The sequence below is a fragment of the Scardinius erythrophthalmus genome, assembly GCF_964197995.2.
Source record: "Scardinius erythrophthalmus genome assembly, chromosome: 3".
NCBI lineage: Eukaryota > Metazoa > Chordata > Actinopteri > Cypriniformes > Leuciscidae > Scardinius > Scardinius erythrophthalmus.
The window spans coordinates 7853298-7873959 of NC_138223.1; the positions used below are offsets into that span (position 1 = coordinate 7853298).

At 35.2% G+C, this 20662-nt stretch overlaps 1 protein-coding gene across 1 annotated transcript in view; it reads left to right on the forward strand.

Annotated features, from left to right (window-relative positions):
* Positions 1 to 20662, forward strand: part of cacna1hb (calcium channel, voltage-dependent, T type, alpha 1H subunit b) — a 105251-nt gene that overhangs the window by 41006 nt on the left and 43583 nt on the right. The window contains exons 2-9 of the mRNA XM_081362348.1: positions 1642 to 1759; positions 3719 to 3852; positions 6326 to 6423; positions 7370 to 7529; positions 13507 to 13819; positions 14466 to 14558; positions 15933 to 16590; positions 18986 to 19335. Coding sequence (XP_081218474.1) covers positions 1667 to 1759; positions 3719 to 3852; positions 6326 to 6423; positions 7370 to 7529; positions 13507 to 13819; positions 14466 to 14558; positions 15933 to 16590; positions 18986 to 19335 — 1899 coding nt within the window. The 5' untranslated portion in view covers positions 1642 to 1666. The remainder of the gene's footprint in view (positions 1 to 1641; positions 1760 to 3718; positions 3853 to 6325; positions 6424 to 7369; positions 7530 to 13506; positions 13820 to 14465; positions 14559 to 15932; positions 16591 to 18985; positions 19336 to 20662) is intronic.

Genomic DNA, 20662 nt, shown 5'->3' on the forward strand with positions numbered 1-20662 from the left:
TCTTCCACCATGTAAATAAGAGGCTTTATTAACTTATTTCCGCTAATTTCCATTTTTAAAATGACATCCGTCATTTTGAGATAAAATACAAGACAGAAAACCATTTTACCTATGGCGCATTTATCTTCCTATTTTTAATCAGGAGATTTAAATAATCACAAAAAAATATTAATTTCCTATTATTAAATTAAATATGAACTTATTCTTATTCTTCAGTCATGTGACTGAGCAAGTGAGCAGCACGTTTCCGGGTTCACAAGGATCACAAAACTCGCTCCTCCAACGTGAATAAATCGCCATCCGAATGCTTTTATCACTGAGGTGCCATGCAAATGTATTTTTATGAACGTCCATATGAGAAACAATTACTGTCCGTATAGGGCTTTTGAGTGGGTTTTGCACTGTGTTCTGCTCAGTTTCATGTCTTAGTTCATCTGTTGCCATAGTGTTTGATTTGCCCTCATGTGATGCACCTGTGTCTTGTTAATTATCTCGTTTAGGCCGTAGTGTTTCCTTGGCTGTGTGCGAAATCGTCCCCTATACCCTTAAGTAGGGATTATTCTAGACGATGGCTTGTGAGTGCACTCATTTAATCCCACAATGCACCGCAATAACGAGTGTACAACTGATAGAGAATACCCATAATGCACCGTGAGAGTCGCGCACCGAATGAATTCCTGCGTCTGACGCCCGCAGCTGAATCTTCCATCCATTATCCAAACCGCTGGTCCAATGTGGCTACAGCGAAATATCATACAGGTATAAATTCCTTTTTAATTGAGTATTAAATTGTTTAATTAAGGTTTATACATGCTAGTTTCCATGACTTAATTCAAGATAAATCTTACTACTGGAGCTGCCAGTCTGCTAAGTTTCAAATGATTATTAAACTGCAAACACATAAACAATGCAAAAGCTGCAGCCCTTCCAAATTCACTCACTCGTTTTCATTCAATCCTTCAAGTGGACTATATTAGTGGAGGAATGTAGAGAATAGTGAAGGATGGTATTGGGGGCGATTTCGAACACAGCACTTGTGTATATAGCCCTTATTTTCAGTTGCTCTTGGCCAGATCTCGTCTTATAATAGGTGTTGTTCTGTTCCCTGTGTTTTTGTCTGTAATCAAAATCCTGTGTTTCCTAGATAACTGAAAGAAGTGTAATTTTTTTGTTTATTTTGATTATAAAGAAAACTGCTTGCAAATAGATCCAGCTGTTTATTTGAACTCAACCCCAGTGTAACAGCATTAAACCCGAATTGACTTTAACATTGTTACACAAAATCTGTTTTTAAAGAAATTAATGCTGTTCTTGTAAAAATTTCTATTCAAAGAATTCTGAAAAGTATCATGGTTTCCACCAAAATATTATGTTTTCAACATTGATAATAATAAGAAATATTTCTTGAGCTGCAAATCAGGATATTAGAATGAAAAATTCAGCATTGCATCACAAAAGAAAATCTTACTGGCCAAAAACTTTTGAACAATATTGTATGTTTTGATTTTAAACGCTAAACTGTGTTGAGAGACACTCCATTTTACTTAAGAAAAGAGTAAATGAAACATGATATTTATGCAGACTGTGAAAGGAATATTTGAATTTGTTTTTCTTTGTGAGTTGTATTGGCCTTAACTGAAGCTCTACGTGGTTTGAGCGAGTCAGTATGCTGGTGATTCTGCTAAACTGCATCACACTCGGCATGTTCCAGCCCTGCCAAGACCTGGAGTGCCACTCGGACAGGTGCAGCATACTGCAGGTAACACACACAAACACAACACACATGGTTAGATTAACTAAAGTGCCCATATTATGTTTTTTCATGATACAAAGTACATGATAAATGGAATTATTGTCTCCCAAATGAAAGAACCGATTGTGAACGGGCTGAATCGAGTCTTGCAACAAATCTACATAATGCCAGCCTATGGTCTTCATTGGCTGCCCACGGACAACATCTACTGTTGTTGACCCGCCCTCAAACACTGTAGTTCTAGCTGAGACTGGAAGAGTTTGGTTCGTGTTGTCGAGAAGATGCTGTTTTCTGCGCTGCAAAAGCAAATCCACGTTGCAGGCGGTTCCAAAGGATGAGGACTTGGACTCGATTTGAGACAGTAAAACCATACTGTGTATCAAGTGCTGAGGAAAGATGAGCTAAAATGGGCGTTTGGTTTCCGACACACGCTGTAAGCTGTAGTAGATCAATCACAACAGACCAGGCCGTCTGACCAATCAGAGCAGAGCAGGCTCTCAGAAAAGACAGAGACTGGATCCTTTATTGAACCGTTTCAGACACTGATAAAAGAGGTGATGAAGCACTGTATATTATGAGAAAGTAGAAGTGGTTTTGACCTTGGACGCATGTAGACCTATTGTTGGAGACATCTGAAACAAAATTAGGAACCTTTGAATTAGCATAATAGGGGCACTTTAAAGATTTTAATCTCTGTGATTAATTTATCTTATCTGTTGTTTTGTTTGAGTTAGTAAGAAAAGAAAGCATTCAAAGACTAGAACACACAACTTCAAGCACATACAGTGCATTGGCCTGAAGAATTAGACATTTAAGCCCCATTTAAAATGTTTTATTGGATTGTAGAAAACAAAATATCAAACCAAGTGATATCTGTAGAAATATACTTTTCAAGAAAAACATTACATTAAATATATTTTTTTACTTTATATTTTATTGTACAACACTATCAAAGTAGAAGAAAAGTTCCAATACGGAGCGGCGTGAAACCTGGACAGTCAATTGTGAGCGATCAGCCTCAGACTCTTAAACATACGGTTCTTTAATCTCTCCACACTCGAAAATAACCTGTAGATTCTGCATAATGATGGGAACATTGTTCACAACGGGCAATTTGAAGTCTGACACAGATTGTCTTGAAATGTAGTGTCGAAGGTGGTGAATTTAGTAGACAAGCGCTTTAAATGAGATCAATTAAGAGAAGATAATCTGTGGTTTCAAACATCTGATAATCACCCTGGGACCAGTTTGTTGAAAGTGAAGTTAGATCATTTATTGCCACTTGCATATGCCACTTAGACTGATATTTTGTATTGAAATTAATACCTTTTTGGATATGCGACATGATGCATTTTCAGGCTTTTGCTATTCTAAATCCCAACATAATTGAATATTAAACTCTATCGGTCTTCCCTGTAAGTCCCATGCAAAGCATCATGGGAACTACATTTTCAGGTATGTTAACATAAAAAAAAAGTTGAGTACTGGATTGGTTCACATTCACCCTATAATGTAATCTAGTTGACTGTACATTTTAGAGAATTATATTAATTTAAAGCAAAGAAAACAGGTTTAGAAGAGAAACAGATTTGTTATGTACATCACAAATGATCTACAGTGATTCAGTGATAACATACTTTATTTTCTTTAGACATAAGCCAAAATGTTACATAATGTGGGTCAATATAATATTTTGAGGGCTTTTTAATCACTTAATCACACCATAAACAAAAGCTAAATTAACTATAATATAGAAATAGAATTTTCAGATGAAACTAAAAACATTTAATTTAGTTTACTTACTATGTATTGTCAACTTTTAAAAAATATGGGGAGTGTTGTTTGCTTTTAGACTTTTAACAGTTTTTAGAGAAAAAACATGATTTTCAATTAGACCGATATAAAAATGCAATTGTCTTTTTCCCATGTAGTGGTTGAATGTGTTCACGGTTCTTCTCTCTATAGGCCTTCGATGACTTCATCTTTGCATTCTTCGCTGTGGAGATGGTGTTAAAAATGGTGGCCTTGGGGGTATTCGGTCCGAAATGTTACCTTGGCGACACCTGGAACCGTCTTGACCTCTTTATCGTCATGGCTGGGTGAGTGACCAATCACAAACCTGAAACTGCCACGTTCACATCTAAAAAGTCAACTATTAGTGTGTGATTCCAAGAATTTGATGAGTCATTAAACTCTTAACTATTACAAGGTGTGTGTGTGTGTGTGTGTGTGTGTGTGTGTGTGTGTGTGTGTGTGTGTGTGTGTGTGTGTGTGTGTGTGTGTGTGTGTGTGTGTGTTAGAGTGCGTGCATTTGTGTGTGTTTGTTTAATGTCAAATCCAGTTTTAATGTCAGGTCAAGTTCTAATGTCAAGTCGATGTGTCACAGCTAAGCTCATGAATGACAATTACCACCAGGCGAGAGTCTCTGTGTCTGTCTGTATCTTGTGTCTCTTGTCACTTACACTGTCACATACACTGATTTCTACAAGTTTTCCTCTCTTTCCAAAAGGCAGCTCAATCTAAAGTTCCTGATCACTCACTAAAACTCATTAAAACTCTTGTGTGAGTAAGTTGGTCATTAATTCGGACAAAGGAAAAACATTTCTAAACCACTTTGGGATGCTGGTGAGCTAGTTTTCCCTCTAGACTTCTTAATTAGCTTAACTTCCTTTGTAAATCTCCTTTACCAGAAATATTATGTTGGTCAGGTGAAAAGTGTGGCTATAACAGCACTAAACCAACTCGAACTAGTATAAATAGGATAGACATTCACGTTGGCCTGAGTTTCACTTTTCAGCAGGGCGAACATATAAATATTTGAAATCAATTCAGTAACATTAAATATTCTCTTGCTGCTGTGAGTGAGAGCAGAAAGAGATGTCTCTGTTTTAAATTTTATGTAGTAGGCATGATGTTAGAATTGTGTTTAAACTGTTCAGTGAGTCAATGAATCGAGACCAAACACTGGTCTGCATCACAAATGTTACCAAAATCCCCTATGGCATTTCATGTATTAAAACGTTTCAGTAAAAATATATACTCTACCTTTTTTAAAGAGTGTTTTTTTTTTAATTAGCGAGAACGCATTAAATTGATTAAAGGGTCAGTACAAAAACTTGTACAGTGTTACAAAACAATTAAATAAATGCTGTTCTTTTGAAATTTCTATTCATCAAAGAATCCTGAAACAAATATTAAGCAGTAGAACTGTTTTCATACATTGATAGAAATGTTTCTTGAGCAGCAAATCTGCACATTAGAATGATTTCTGAGTGATCATGTGACTGAGGACTGAAGTAAAGATGCTGAAAATTCAGCTTTACTATCACAGAAATAAATTACATTTTAAAATATATTACTATAGAAAATAGTCTATAATAATTGTAATTTGTCTTTTAAATAGTTTTCACTGTATTTTTCCATCAAATAAATGCAGCCTTGCTCAGCGTAAGAGAAGTCTATCAAAAACATAAATAAAAAAAACATTACTGACCCCGAACTTTTGAACATTGATGTATGCATTAAAGTATGATAAATACTGCTGCTTATTAATATTTTGTTACATATAAATTAAACTGATCAAATCATATTATTAATTATCTGCCTTGTGTTTATTTTTATTTTATTGATATTATTAGTATTATTAGTAGTATTTTTTTCCGACGCAGGAGAATCCAAACTAAAACGGTCCTTAAAGGGTTAGTTCACCCAAAAATGAAAATTCTGTCAGTAATTACTCACCCTCATGTTGTTCCAACCGCGTAAGACCTTCGTTCATCTTCGGAACATAAATTAAGATATTTTTGATGAAATCTGAGAGCTATGTCTCACTCCTCCATAGGCTGCTAGGTGACCGAAACTTGCTGGCCCAGAAAAGTTATTAAAGAGATCGTTAATATAGTCCAAGTGACTACAGTGGCTTAATCATAAGTATATCAAGCGACGAGAATACTTTTTGTGCGCAAAAACAAACAAAAATAACGACTTTATTCCACTATTCATTTCCTTCTCTCTGGGCCTCGAGTTGGTTCACGTAGTGTTTTTGCGTAGCGCGTCTGTGTTACACGTCACCACGTAGGCTCACAATTGGCCGAAGCTGGTCATGTGTGTGATGCGTGTTGACGTGCAACACAGACGCGCAGCGCAAAAACACTACTTGTGTTCCGAAGATGAACGAAGGTCTTACGCGTTGGAACAACATGAGGGTGAGTAATTACTGACAGAATTTTCATTTTTGGGTGAACTAACCCTTTAATGACACTCTTTAGAAGATAGAGGAAAACACAGGAAATAAAATAAACACAACCACGTAGAACAAAGACGATACTGGACAATGAACTGAATGAACTGAAGGCTTAAATACAGACAGACCAAGGAAACTAATGATGACTAGGAACTAAGGAAAAACGAGCTCCAGAAACACAGTAAAAAAAAACAGACTATACACATGACTATTATATTATATTATATAAAAAAAAATATATATATATATAATATTCTGTATTATCTGTATTACCCTGTTGTGTTGCATTTCAAGTTTGTTTAAATGTATTTCTGTTGCTTATGTTTTAGGATGTTGGAGTATTCTTTAGATGGTCATAATGTTAGTTTCTCAGCCATCAGAACCGTGCGGGTTCTCCGACCTTTACGAGCCATCAACAGAGTTCCTAGTGAGTACTGTTTCCATCTGTATATCTTTCTCGATACTCTCTTACTGTCACTGTTTTACAACCCAGCTATTGATTTAAAGCAAACGATCTGGACTCGTGCTGAAAAAAGACGTGCCAGCTGTATTTAAAGATTCACACACGCAAAGAGTAGACAAGACTCCCATGATGTATTATATGGTCACTGACGCTGATTCTTGCAGCTAAGTGCAGACAGTCCAACATCTCATAGTTGATGGACCACAAAATAATACACAAACACTCACACACGCATGCTATTAGTCTTCAGAGAGGTGCTGGTGTGTGTTACAGTCATGGATCGAGTCCAACAGTGAAAGTAAGTGTCTGTTTTGTTTAATGTAGGGCGAGACCGTAAATTCTTGACATGCACTCTTACCATTTATAGCACACTCCTTTTGTCTACACATTCCAAATAAGTTTGTGTGTGTGTGTGTGTGTGTGTGTGTGTGTGTGTGTGTGTGTGTGTGTGTGTGTGTGTGTGTGTGTGTGTGTGTGTGTGTGTGTGTGTGTGTGTGTGTGTGTGTGTGTGTGTGTGTGTGTGTGTGTGTGTGTGTGTGTGTGTGTGTGTGTGTGTGTGTGTGTGTGTGTGTTCAGCAAAGCAGTAATAGATTTTGGACTCAGTGAAGAGTGAGAGCCCATGGCTGTTAAGTTTCCAATTCGATTATTCTCAAACCACCGAGCGTTAGCCAAAGCTTCGCAAGTTTGTGTTTGTGTGTGTGTTCACTTCTTGGCTCAATTACTGAACACATCAGGCACTGAGAAAATGTGTTCAAGAAGTATGTGAACGTCAGATCAGAGTTATCAAAGTTAAATGTAACACTGCAGTGTCTCGTCTCTAAATGCGTCTAGTGAACCTCGATGGCTTTGATGCTTCATTGCACGTGTTATTAAATGCATGTTTGTGACATTATGTTTCTGTGTCTCGTAGGTATGCGAATCCTGGTGACATTGCTGTTGGATACTTTACCGATGCTGGGAAACGTCTTGCTGCTTTGTTTCTTTGTGTTCTTCATCTTCGGGATCGTAGGCGTGCAGCTGTGGGCGGGGCTTCTCCGGAACCGCTGCTTCTTTGACAGCAACGTCAGAAAGTAAGTGCAAAACTAATGCTTTTTAATGCAAGCTACTCCATACGGGCAAATTGCAGGGGTTTGAAAAAATTATGCTTGGGTGTCAGGAATAATGTTGCAACACTAAATGCTTTGAAATCGCATGCATGCGTACAGTATGCTCTTCTGTGAAACCTGTTTATGTTGTTTCATCAGACGAATGAATTACTTTTTGGTGGTTTTGAAGGCCACTGTCCAGATCTTTATGGGAGTTTAATTGAAATATTCTATTATAATTATTATTCTATTCTCATAGTAAATAGTAGCCTATTGATTGAGTTTGTAAAAAGTAGTGTGTGTACAGTAATGTGCTTCACATAAACATACGTGAAGATTTTTTTTTTTCACAAATGTTTGATATTAAAAATGTCCTGTTTATGACTGCTTTTCTACTTGGATGAACTCATGGATATATGGTACTGATGTAATTCATGTTAGTTGTCCTACACTACCATTTAAAAGTTTGAGTCTGTAAGAGTTTTTAATCTTTTTTTTAATAAGCTTGTTAAGCTCACCAAGGCTGCAATTCAAAAGTACAGTTAAAACAGTAATCTAGTAAAATATTATTACAATTTAAAATAACTGTTGTCTATTTTAATATATTTTCAAATGTAATTTATTCCTTTGATGTTAAAGCTGAATTTTCAGCATCATTCCTCCAGTCTTCAGTGTCACATGATCCTTCAGAAATCATTCTAATATGATTTGCTGCTTAAGAAACATTTCTTATTATCAATGTTGAAAACAGTTGTGCTGCTTAATACTTAAGACCGTGATTATTTTATTTTTTTAGGATTCTCTGATTAATAGAAAGTTCAAAAGAACAGTGTTTATTCTAAATAGAAATATTTTATAAAATTATAAATGTCTTTACTGCCACATTTGATCAATTTAATCAATGCATACTTGCTGAATTGTAGTATTCGGTATAAAAATAAAAACAACTTTTGAATGGTAGTGTATGAAAGATAATGTAATGTCCAGTATCCATATACCAAAAGTTATCAGGTTTTCTGAATTTACAGGGTCATAACAAGAAATATTGGATGTAAGTTAACTTAACCGTAAAGAGTTGTTTATACCATTGAAAAAGTTTGTCATATTTTAAATATACATTCCCTCATCAGTACACTAACTAGATTGACTTCCACTGAAGGTGTGCTACTTGTACACACATTTTCCATTGCTTTTGCAAACAAAGGGACATGTGAAAAAATGTCTGTGCTAATAGACCTGGAATGACCTTTTAATGAGGAATTTAGGTTAGCAGATTACAGCAATCCCAAGTATAAATGTTGCATTATTATTTTGGTGTATGCTGACAAAAGATATCAATTCTCGCATTACATACGCCATAAGGGCCCCGTTGCTCATAGAGAGTGTACAAATTAAAGAGCTGAATAATGATTATCCATAAAGGCAGTCTGCATCAGTGAATCATTTTGACAACTGTCCACCCTGATGTACTGCATACCAGAAAGCCCGTCCAGGTGCATCACTGCTTCTCTCCAGTTCCCTTCCCCAAAGCCCAACACTATCCAAGCAACGTCTGTTACAATAATGATTTCACTCAAATGATGCTACCCTTTTAAAAACACAGTTCTCTTGTGCATGCAACATTTATTGCATTGTCTGTCAAAAACCACTTGCAATATCCACTTCAGTCCATCCGCTGATATCTGCATTAAATGAAGATTCGGCCTTTACCTCAGAAAAACCATGTCTCGGTTTTTATTGAAACTTTTTTTTAATTGTGTTATTCTACAAAGTGGGTGTGTAGTGTGCCTTACAGTGTGTTTAAAAATAATTGTAACAATGAATAACTCTTCATCTTTCTTCATGTGGATGCGTTTTTTTTTTTTTTTTTTTTTTTGCTTTGATGACAAAAAAATAAAAAATAAAAGTTAGCATTTGCCTTTTATTCTCTCTCTAACCACTTAAAATTCATGTTTTCGAGAAGTAAACAGAAGAGAGGTTTTTTTTTTCATTAGGGCCAAATTAAAAAAAATCAACCCTCTTACCATGATTTTGTTTAACAAACTACTTAGACTTGATTTAAAATATATATTTATTGACATATTACATTTTCTGTATAAGAAGCACTTTGTAGATTCATGACCTTAAACAAGGCTTATAATTTCTCATTAAACTAAAATCATAATCTTTATGAAGGCATAATTACATCACAGTGTAAATTGAAATGTATTAATTTGGCTTTAGATGTCACAATCTAATTGATTAACACTTAAACACTGTAAGCATGTAAAACTGGGAAAGGCACTCGTTTCAGAGAATGACCCAGTTAATAAATGTTTGCTTCCAGCACACACACAGAAATTGCCAGTCATATTACACCTATCTCAGGTGTGAAAATAGCTTTCTGTCTACGTGAGTCCCATTGGATGTGCAAATATGTCTGTTTGCACGTCTACTCGTTGTTTTCGGAGCATGCAGCCGGTTTTGTTTCCCACATGATTTGGCACTCTAATAAGGGAGTCCACTCCTTTTCTATTTTAATTTTAATTAATTTTTAACAAAGAAAAACAACTATCCTGGCCTTGATTGACTTTTCTTTCTTTCTTTCTTTCTTTCTTTCTTTCTTTCTTTCTTTCTTTCTTTCTTTCTTTCTTTCTTTCTTTCTTTCTTTCTTTCTTTCTTTCTTTCTTTCTTTCTTTCTTTCTTTCTTTCTTTCTTTCTTTCTTCCTAATAACCCAATTAAATTGAGAAAAGCAGTCACATTAGTGCCCTCCACCCCCACATCTCGCTATCCTCCAAAAAACGTAGCAGTGTGAACCCTGATGCAATTAAATACAGAACTTATAAGGTAATTTGTGTCTTATTTCTATCAGGTCTTTGCTAAACTGCAGAATATCTGTGTAATACATTCAGTGCATGAGCTCGTAAAACAGATGACCTCTGGGCAATCTTTTAGTGTGACAAAAGAGGGAATTGTTTTATCTAAAATGCTACAAAACTAGAACCAGACACCATCTGTGTGTGTGTGTGTGTGTGTGTTTTTGGTGGCTACAAGGAAAAAAGTTGGTTATTTAAGTTTCAGGTAAGTAACACATTTCTCAGGCTATTTTATTCAACATTCTCTTATAGTGGTATAGCGGTATTGATTAATTTGACAGATGTTTTAGTTGACGTGTTTGAAAATAATACCAACTGTAATATGTTGGGTCTGTAAGTGTTGGGTATTTGTATTAATTAGTAGATAATTTAACTAGTACCATAAAGGTACATATTACTACTTTAGGGTCCTAAAATGCAACTTTTAGGTGTTTATAAGGTACAAAGTTGTCTTTTTAAGGGTACTGCCACAGTGACAAGCTGTTGTACTCCTTGAGGTACAATTTTAGCACATTGTTTCTAACAATGTAAATTTTTAATGCAATGAAGTGCATTTTGCAATTAAATGTCAAGTAAACTAGCAATCTGTTTTGAGTTTAGTGCATTAATGAAATGTACATAGAATGTCCTTTTTTAAGTCTATAGCATTTACAATTCATGTTGCATGATTGCAAATATTACAATTAAAAAAAATTGTAATTTTTTTTTAATTTCAGATATGCTTTAAGTAGCACATGGGCCATTTTCTTTAACATTCTCTCTTAAAACCTAATATAAACATGTTTGCAGATGATGTGATTACCTAATAGTTCAGCTTAAAGCACTTCTGGCTCTCTCAGTTTAATAAGCAGGATGTGAAACGGATCAAAGCAGAAGCTCACTTGGCTCAAATGGTTTGTAAATGCTCAGAGAACAAAATGCTCCACACTATCACCCATTATTATGTAGCTTTGAGGTGGGTTCGGAGGGATGCTTCCGTTAGAATGAGTCACAGGAGTCTTAAGCTTTTGTCACAATCTTAAATAGATACTTCATATATGAAAGCTAAATCAAAATTGAATGCAATGCAATGCAGTGCAATTTGCAAATATTAAATGTCAAATAAATTTGCATTCAGTGTTTTGCATTGTAGTATTTACAATTTTTTTACAGCTTTATATCAAAAGGCTGTCTTTTTTTTTAAATAAAGCAAATTAATAAATTAGATAAGCTCAAATAAATAAATAAAAGCAACAAAATATTGATTGCCAACCTCAAAAGGTCAAAATAGATAATAAATATTTTACAAGACAATGCATGTTGGAATAACATTACTTAATAAATAATGTGAATAATTAATAAATTAACTAATAATTTAATCCTGGTTTTACTACAATGAATGTGAATTTCATAAAAAGATGATATCGTTAAATAATTTAAATAGTTGGATACAGCAGAAAAGACAAAAACAGATCAAATCTCCAATTTAATGAGGGAACTTTTGATGTGTTTAAAACTAGATACTTGTCATGCCAATTTTATGTTAGATATATGTTAGTGTGTGTTAGTTTTCACAATAAATCATAGAATTTGTGCCTCTAAAGTGTACCATATTTGTGGAAAGTACCAGACGTAGAGTTTTATCATTCATAGATTCTGCTATCTGAGCTGATTTCTATTTTAAAAGAATTATGGAAATCTTCACAATTATCACAAATAGTGCATTACACATTAAAAATCAAACTGTTTTATCATTATTTTAGTATAATTGATATTTTGAATAGGCCATTTGTATATTTTGTTTTCATTTTAGTTAATTTTGTTGTGGTTTTGTCTTTTTTTATAATATTTTTTTTTAATGATTGTTAAACGTGAAATGTATAAAATGTAATTTTATGAAGTTTATTTAGTTTTTCACTTGTTTTTGTTGAGTTTTTTTTTTTCACTTAAACTAAAAACAAATTAGAAATGCTGCCTTGACAACGAGCTGATATTTTATATATATATATATATATATATATATATAAAGTGCCATATATATATATATATATATATATATATATATATATATATATATATATATATATATATATATATATATGAAGAGTTCAGATGCAAAAGCCTCTAAGTGCCATCTGAAATTTTCTTCTAGAATGATAAATTTTATCAAGCTCGTATATTTAAGTTCAGCAATTTCACTTAAAGCCCATGTTGCAGGTTTTTTTTTTTTATTAATATAACCTTGTATGAAAATACCATATGAAAAGTAAATGCAGGATTAAAAATTGTTTTGCAAGACATAAGGGCACAAATTTAATAGAAAACGTGACCGTTTCCTTGGCCGTGTTGAAAAAGCGCCTTTTTTCCACCATCGCGTCATATGACGTCACATGAGGTAGTCGTTTGGCTCTACATGATATATGTATCATACGAGTAAACATTTAGGCTACAATTCCCCCAGCTTTCCGAGCTGTCATTGCGATCCATTGCTTTCCTATTCGCTAGTTGATTTACTTTGACCGCTCTACCTCATGTTACGTCACTTCAGGTTCGGCGGTTTAAGCGATTTTCAAATGCGGAAGTAAAAATTTCTCACAAAAACGACTCCAGAAGCCTAAATAGCGTTTTATAAGTATATGTTTATATTTAAATCTAGTTCCTACATTATTTTTCTATACATTAGCTCACTGGGTACTCTAACCTGCAACATGGGCTTTAAATGTCCATGAAAATTACCTATTATTTGTCATTTAAGTGAAATTACTGAACTTACTGAATACAAGCTTGATAAAAATGATCATTCTAGAAGAAAATTTCAGATGGCACTTAGAGGCTTTTGCATCTGAACTCTTCATATAAATATATATATATATATATATATATATATATATATATATATATATATATATATATATATATATATATATATATATATATATATATATATATATATATATATATATATATATAATATTATTATTATTATTATTATTATTTTTTTTTTTTTTTTTTTTTTTTTTAAGTAAGTAGTGAAAGTATTTGTTTATTATTTTAGTTTTAATTCACGATAATAACCCTGCACAGTGTGTGTGTCTCTCCTAACCTCCACCATGTGGTCTGTCTGCAGGCTGTATAATGTTTCAGAGTCTGTGAGCGAATACTACCGACTGGAAGAAACAGACGACATCCCCTTCATTTGCTCCACCATTCGAGAGAATGGAATGTTGCACTGCTACAATATCCCCAAACGCAGAGTGGGAGGGGCTGATTGTGAACTCACGCCTGATGATGTCACGGATCTGGTTTTGAAAGAGCCGCCTCAACATGGATGTGTAAACTGGAACTTGTACTACAACAACTGCGAAGCAAGCGAACACAATCCCCATAATGGGGCTATCAACTTTGACAACATTGGATATGCATGGATTGCTATCTTTCAGGTGTGTATGCTTGTTTGCGAGTTGGCAAAGTGTAAAGATTTAAAGAGTATAGAATGAGTTACATAAATGTATGTGAAAAAAAGAAAAAGCAAAGTCATAATTTTTTTGCAAGGCAGTTCAAGACTTCTACTTGCGTGTTAGACATCCGCTCCAAGTTGTGCATTACAGTTTTCGCTGAGTATATATTAAGCCTGGCAGGCGGTGATATTTTTTTATCCTCACATATCCTTTTGGCACAGAGAGACACTTACTTTCAGAGTTGGTAAATGAAGTGAATGGTTGACAGGGGCTACAGCGAGAGTGAATCCTATTACATCATTAACCAAATTATCTGTCCCAGGAAATCAAGTTTATCATGTTCCATTCTAATCTAATCTTTAGGTGCAACAATATTTATCATATATTTTTTACTAATCTGATTGGGAACGTGCATGGACATTTATCAGGTTTCTGAGTAAATCCAATTAACCACAGCATGACGTTCATCATTCCATAGTGTTTCCTGACCTAGTTTTCTGCAAGCGATGAACAATATTGCAAGATGTCCTTTGTATGTTGACTCTTGAGAGAAGGGCTATATTTATAAGCAGTGCTTGCTTTTGCGGATGCCGTAACCTTTATGATCCTGTTTCTGTTTTCTCATCAGGTCATCACCTTAGAGGGATGGGTGGATATCATGTATTATGTCATGGATGCACATTCCTTTTACAACTTCATCTATTTCATCTTCCTTATCATTGTAAGTGTGCAGTAAATAATTAATGGATACATCTTTCATTAGTTGCCTGGAAGTGGTTTTTGCTATCATCAAGATGTAAATTACTGGAGTAATTTCACTTGATAAGTATACTTAAAATTCTGTCATCATTTTGGAGAATTTGTGATTGAGCACTAATGAAACGAAATGCTTGTACTCAGTTACACTTCAGAAGAGAAAATCACACTTTTTACACCTTACAATCTTAGACCCTTAAAGTGCATATTTTACTGGTCATCATTGTGTAAATCTATCATTGTGTTAAATAATACAATTTCCTGTCTTATTGAACTAACAAGCCAAATCACATTCTTTTTAATAATTGAGTTCAACCAAGGTCAGTGATCAGTCTATAAACAACTATATAAGCAGCTAAAAAATCATTTGCAGCTGAATTTAACACTTAACAAATTCTAATAAGAGGTTTCAGTCTGGTGTGTCCTAGAGACTTACTCAGATACTGTGACAAAATTCTGATTAAACATGTCGACTTGCACATTTTGTGCATGAAATGTACTTACAGTAATTGAGAATATGTCCTTTGGCTCTTGATTTCATCAGTCAATTTGAAAAGCTAAAAGCAAAAGTTTTACTTTTAAATGTACAATTAAAAGCCCAGAAAGTGATTTCTGAGAAATGCTGTTGAAAGTGGATCGGACTGAGCAGCACAACACACTTGTAGCCAATCAGCAGTAGGGGGCGTGTCCACTCATGATGGGGGAGGAGAGAGAGTGAGCCAATCAGCAGTAGGGGCGTGTCCAAAAATGACGGGGGAGGAGCGAGAGTGTGCCAATCAGCAGTAGGGGGCATGTCCAAAAATGATGGGGGAGGACCGAGAGTGAGCCAATCAGCAGTAGGGGGCGTGTCCACTCATGATGGGGGAGGAGAGAGTGAGCCAATCAGCAGTAGGGGCATGTCCAAAAATGATGGGGGGGGAGCAAGAGGGAGATTTGAAGAAAGACTGTTGAAAGAGAGATGGTTGAGAGACATTACAAAAAAGAAAAGGTTAGAGGAATATTAGGAAGATTTTCTAATGTTTATGAAAGAAGTCTCTTATGCTCTCCAAGGCTGCATTTATTTGATCAAAAATAGTAATATTGTGAAATATTATTACAGTTTAAAATATTAAAAACAGTGAGCATCATTCAGAGGGGATAGCCTTCATACACTTAACATTCGCCATACAAATTATAATTTTATTGATAAAAAGACAAAAGAAAAGATCAGTGTCCTGAAATGTGCATGAATACCCAGTGACAATCATCAGTATATTTGTAGCAAGGTTTTTGCAGTTGCCATTCGTGATCCTGTAATGATTTTGAACGATTGTTTTCAACATCTCTGATTTGTCCGCAGGTAGGCTCCTTCTTCATGATCAACCTGTGCCTGGTCGTCATTGCAACACAGTTCTCCGAGACCAAACAACGTGAGAACCAGCTGATGAAGGAGCAGCGAGCACGTTTCCGCAGCAATGAATCCACCTTAGGTAGCTTGACCGAACCAGGATCCTGCTACGAAGAAATGCTGAAGTACCTCGCCCACGTTTGCCGTAAACTTTGCCGTCACGCCGCACGCCTCTATGGCGAATTATGCCCTAAGAGACACGGGGGCGTGGCCAATCCCAGCAGCTCCCTCTCAGTGGGTGGGACTAATGGATATTGGAGTGACAACGGAACAAAGATGGGTCCGACCCAATACTGTATGCTGCATTATCATCACCCCCATCAGAATCAACATTACCTCAGCAATGGCATAGAAATGAAGACCCTTCATCTCGATAGAGACACACAAAATTCCAAAAAGTCGCCATCACTCCCTCTTGCACTTCAAAATTTAAAGGGTTTGAGGCTCGGAATGAACTATCCCACCATCCTGCCTTCCAAAATGTACACAAACTCACATACTCGCTCACACCCCACCGGAGGAGTCAAAGCACCAGCTTTCCATCATGGCATCTATGGCAGGAAGATCTCTGTTTGTAGTGGATACCATGATACTTACAAGTTGCAGCACGGTAAGAACACAGATAAGCAGTATTTTGTTATCTAATGCTATTACATTCATATCTTAATTGTGGCTTAAAGGGGGGGTGAAATGCTCATTTTCACTCAATCTCCTGTTAATCTTGAGTACCTATAGAGTAATATTGCATCCTTCATATCTCCAAAAAGTCTTTTGTTTTATTATATTTTTAATTGAAAGATTGGCTGTACCGAGTCTTTCCGGAAAAAAACGAACGGCTGGGGGCGGGCCGTGTGGGCGAAGCTAAAGCTGTGCTAACGCACCGAGCTAACAACAACACACAGAGACATTTGTTCAACAGTTTTACTCACCGTTCCAACGCACGACCGCAAACCTTTATCATTGTGACTGCTCGATCCTTAAGCATTAGACGATCTGGGCTTTGTTTATAAAACAATCATCGTCGAAATGCAGGGAACAACAGCCTTACACAACTCCGTTTATGCTCAGGAAAACAAACTCCATCCACGGGTGCCTTAACGCTGGGTTCTTTGGGAATCTGTGCAGGGTTGTCTTGCTCTGGCAACCAAAAACACACTTCTTTGGTGACATTGACTTCCCAAAAGCCGGGCAGGGCGCTTTGATGGCGAACTGCTTTCACTCTCTTGCTCTGTTTTACGAGTGCGCGCGCGCCCGCGATCTTACCGGAGAAGTGCCCTTAGGACCCATATAAGGAAATTCCGCCCTCTCTTACGTCAGACAGAGCCATACTCGAAAAAAACTTTACGAAACTTGTGACAAACCGGAAGGACAATTTTTGGAACAAAAATACTCCTTCAAACGTACAACTTAACTTTTGAAACTTTGACCATGTTTAGCATGGGAATCCAACTCTTTAACAGTGTAAAAAACTCAGTATGCATGAAACAGTAATTCACCCCCCCTTTAAAGGTACAAATACTGTTTGGGCCATTGTACATACTGTAAAACTTATTAAGTAGAAATTATGCAATTTTGATGCAAAAACTGAAGTGTTTTGGGCCTGCTGTCTTGACTTTGGGTTGTGGATTAAAAGTAAATTCTGTCTCTGGGGTTTTAACTTAATAACATAGATAATGAAATACTTTTTTTTTTCTTTAGCTTTGCGCTTGTCATGCCCTAATAATTCCAAATTGAATTGAGGGAACCGTCTGCACAAACACACACTCTGTCTAGTCATTCTTTTTGTGCCTCTTGACTTTTGCCTGAAATTACTGTACCTGGTGAGGAAGCCTTGCAATTTAAACATTTTGGTCAAAATATATTCATAACTTTAATTTTTTTAACTTCTAAAGTACATTCCTTTCCTCACTTCTGTGCAATTACGTTTAATAGATATTGCAAAACTTAAGCATGCAATATGTGGTCAGGTTGCTCTTAGACAGGTGTTATTTTTTATATATTTAAAAAAAAAAAAGATTCTCGTAATTGCATTTATTCCTGTAATTGCCTGTGATTGATTTGGTACTCGAGAAACATTTCTTATCAATGTTGAAAGCAGCTGCTACATAAATATTCTTGTGGAAATCATTACGTTTTTTTTTTTTTTTTCATGATTTTTTATTTTTTTTTAGATTATAAAGTTCAAAAGTACTTTTTCATTATAAACAAAATTAATCTTACCCTAAACTTAAACAAACGGTACTGTATTATTTTTAGGAAACAGGATGTTTGGTGGAACATATCAGCAGACTTCTGCAAATACCATTTAAAATGTTAAAACTCTGATAGCTCCCTCTATGGTGTTATTTTATAGGCCAGTAGCCATATATTATTTCCACACAATAAATGTTGCGTTCTGACAAAGACAGTAAACGGTAGAATTGCCATTTTTTTTAATGCTAAAAGCTATAAAATCATACAGAAATTCAGTTTGATCCCTTCAGGGTAATTAAAGGATTGGTGCCAAGTTTTTGACTGGGGTTGGTGTCCTCCATCTGTTTGAAATGATCAACAGATATATTAATCGTAAATCATAAATATGTTGGAGATGATCAAAGCTCAGTCCCAGCAGATGGGTCTCAAAAAGCAGGTGTAGACAGACTTTGCCCTGATTACAATATAGAGACAGTATCGATCACTATTGTCATAGCAAATCACAGAGCATGTGTGTTAAAGACACGTGCCTGCAGTGCCCTAAACTGGAATCAATTCACTAATGCGCCACTGGATTGTCTAATTATTAGGTTGCATTTGGAGAATTTGGATTTAATGTGGGTGGCTGGGGCTAGTCATGCTATTTACTCAGGCGATCGTAGTCGGGGTTGATATTATTGACAGTCAGTTTCTATAGACACATAAGAAAGCAAGCATTTTTTTAAATTGAGCCTTATAACTGACATCCACTGTGACAACTTGCCCCAGTCCTACTCATGTGTAATATAAATAACCGTTGTCCTTCACTGCAGGTGTGTATCCAGGGACATGTTTGAGTGTGTGTGCGGACAGCAGGGTGGGGCTGGTGTCTTCAGAGTCATCCTCCTGCCCAATTTGCGCCCAGGAAAGTGATGGTGTTATTTGCGACTCCAACGGTGAATCGGACCCAGAGAAGCAGGGGCCAGACGTCAGCTCGGAACAGAGCAAAAGAAACCAAGATATGGGAGAAAAGGAGTCTGGGAATGTGAACTGTGTGTGTGTGTGTTTTCATTATGCCAGAGCCATTTTGAGGCGGATTGTGGACAGCAAGTACTTCAACAGAGGGATAATGATAGCAATCCTTATCAATACACTCAGCATGGGTGTGGAGTACCATGAACAGGTGAAAACAATACACTCATTTACACACAAATCACAAATGAGATCTCAATATCTGAGTTGTTTTTAATAGACATTGGAGAGATTAAATGGAGAGTTTTGCTCAAGTATCCTGCAGTTTTAAAAGAGAGCTCTACAATATGTAACCTAATTATACAAATATTTAAATAAACTCTAATTGAAAATAGGAGATCTTTTCCACACAATTAAATTGAGCTTTTTCAATAATAATAATAATAATAATAATTATTATTATTATTAATAATATTTTACTGGACCAAATCTTAATTCTTATTTTCAATACAACAACATCCTTCTGAACAACAACAACAATAATTATTGTTATTAGTATAGTAGTAGTAGTATTAGTAGTAATTTTAGTAGTAGATTTTATTTTATTATTTAAACATCCAATAATAATAACACATTTTTTATTTTAACATTATTATTATTATTATATTTTTAATATTGTACTGGACCAAAGCTTAATCCTTATTTTCAATACAACCAATCAAAAACAAATCCTTTTGAACATACAACAACAATAAACTAATAATAATTATTATTATTAATGCTGTTATTATTATTATTAGTTTTATTATTGTTTTTATTTTATTATAATTTAAACATACAATAAGAATTTATTTTTATTTTAACATGATGATGATTATTATTATTGTATGTTTATAAGGATTTGTTCAAGTGTTGTTGTATTGGAAATAAGGACTATGTTTTTAGTAGGGTACTTTATTAAATATATCATGCAATTAAATGAATGGATGATGTTAAATAAATAAAAAATATCATATCATCTGAATCTGTGCATCTTATAAACAAATATTTTTATTAATGTAGTCCTAATTCAAATGGTTTTACAAATTTAAACTGACTGCATGGTGTAAATGGTTACAAAATGTCTTTGATTTCTTTTAAGTTTATGATAAACATCTAAGACAAAGTTGATACCTAAATGAAACATAACCATAATGAGAACCTCAGATTTTTAGCAATACACTTTTCCTCTAGTGTCATCACTGGCATATACTGTACACATAAATACCTTAGTGTCAGAAAAACACTCATTGTAACACAAAGTGATCACACACTGCTGTTTGCGCTGTGATTGTATGCATGTTTATGGCTTATATTGCATTTAATGAACCCCTTTGGTTAGGATTAGTGTGTCTGTGTGACACAGAGAGGCAGTCAGAGATTAACCGGTTTGAGGCAGAGGACATTCACACTGTTGCCAGGGAAATGATTATTTACATTACAGTAGACACGGTTAATAACAGCGCCTGCTCTTCCTCTGCAAGAAATAAACCCACATG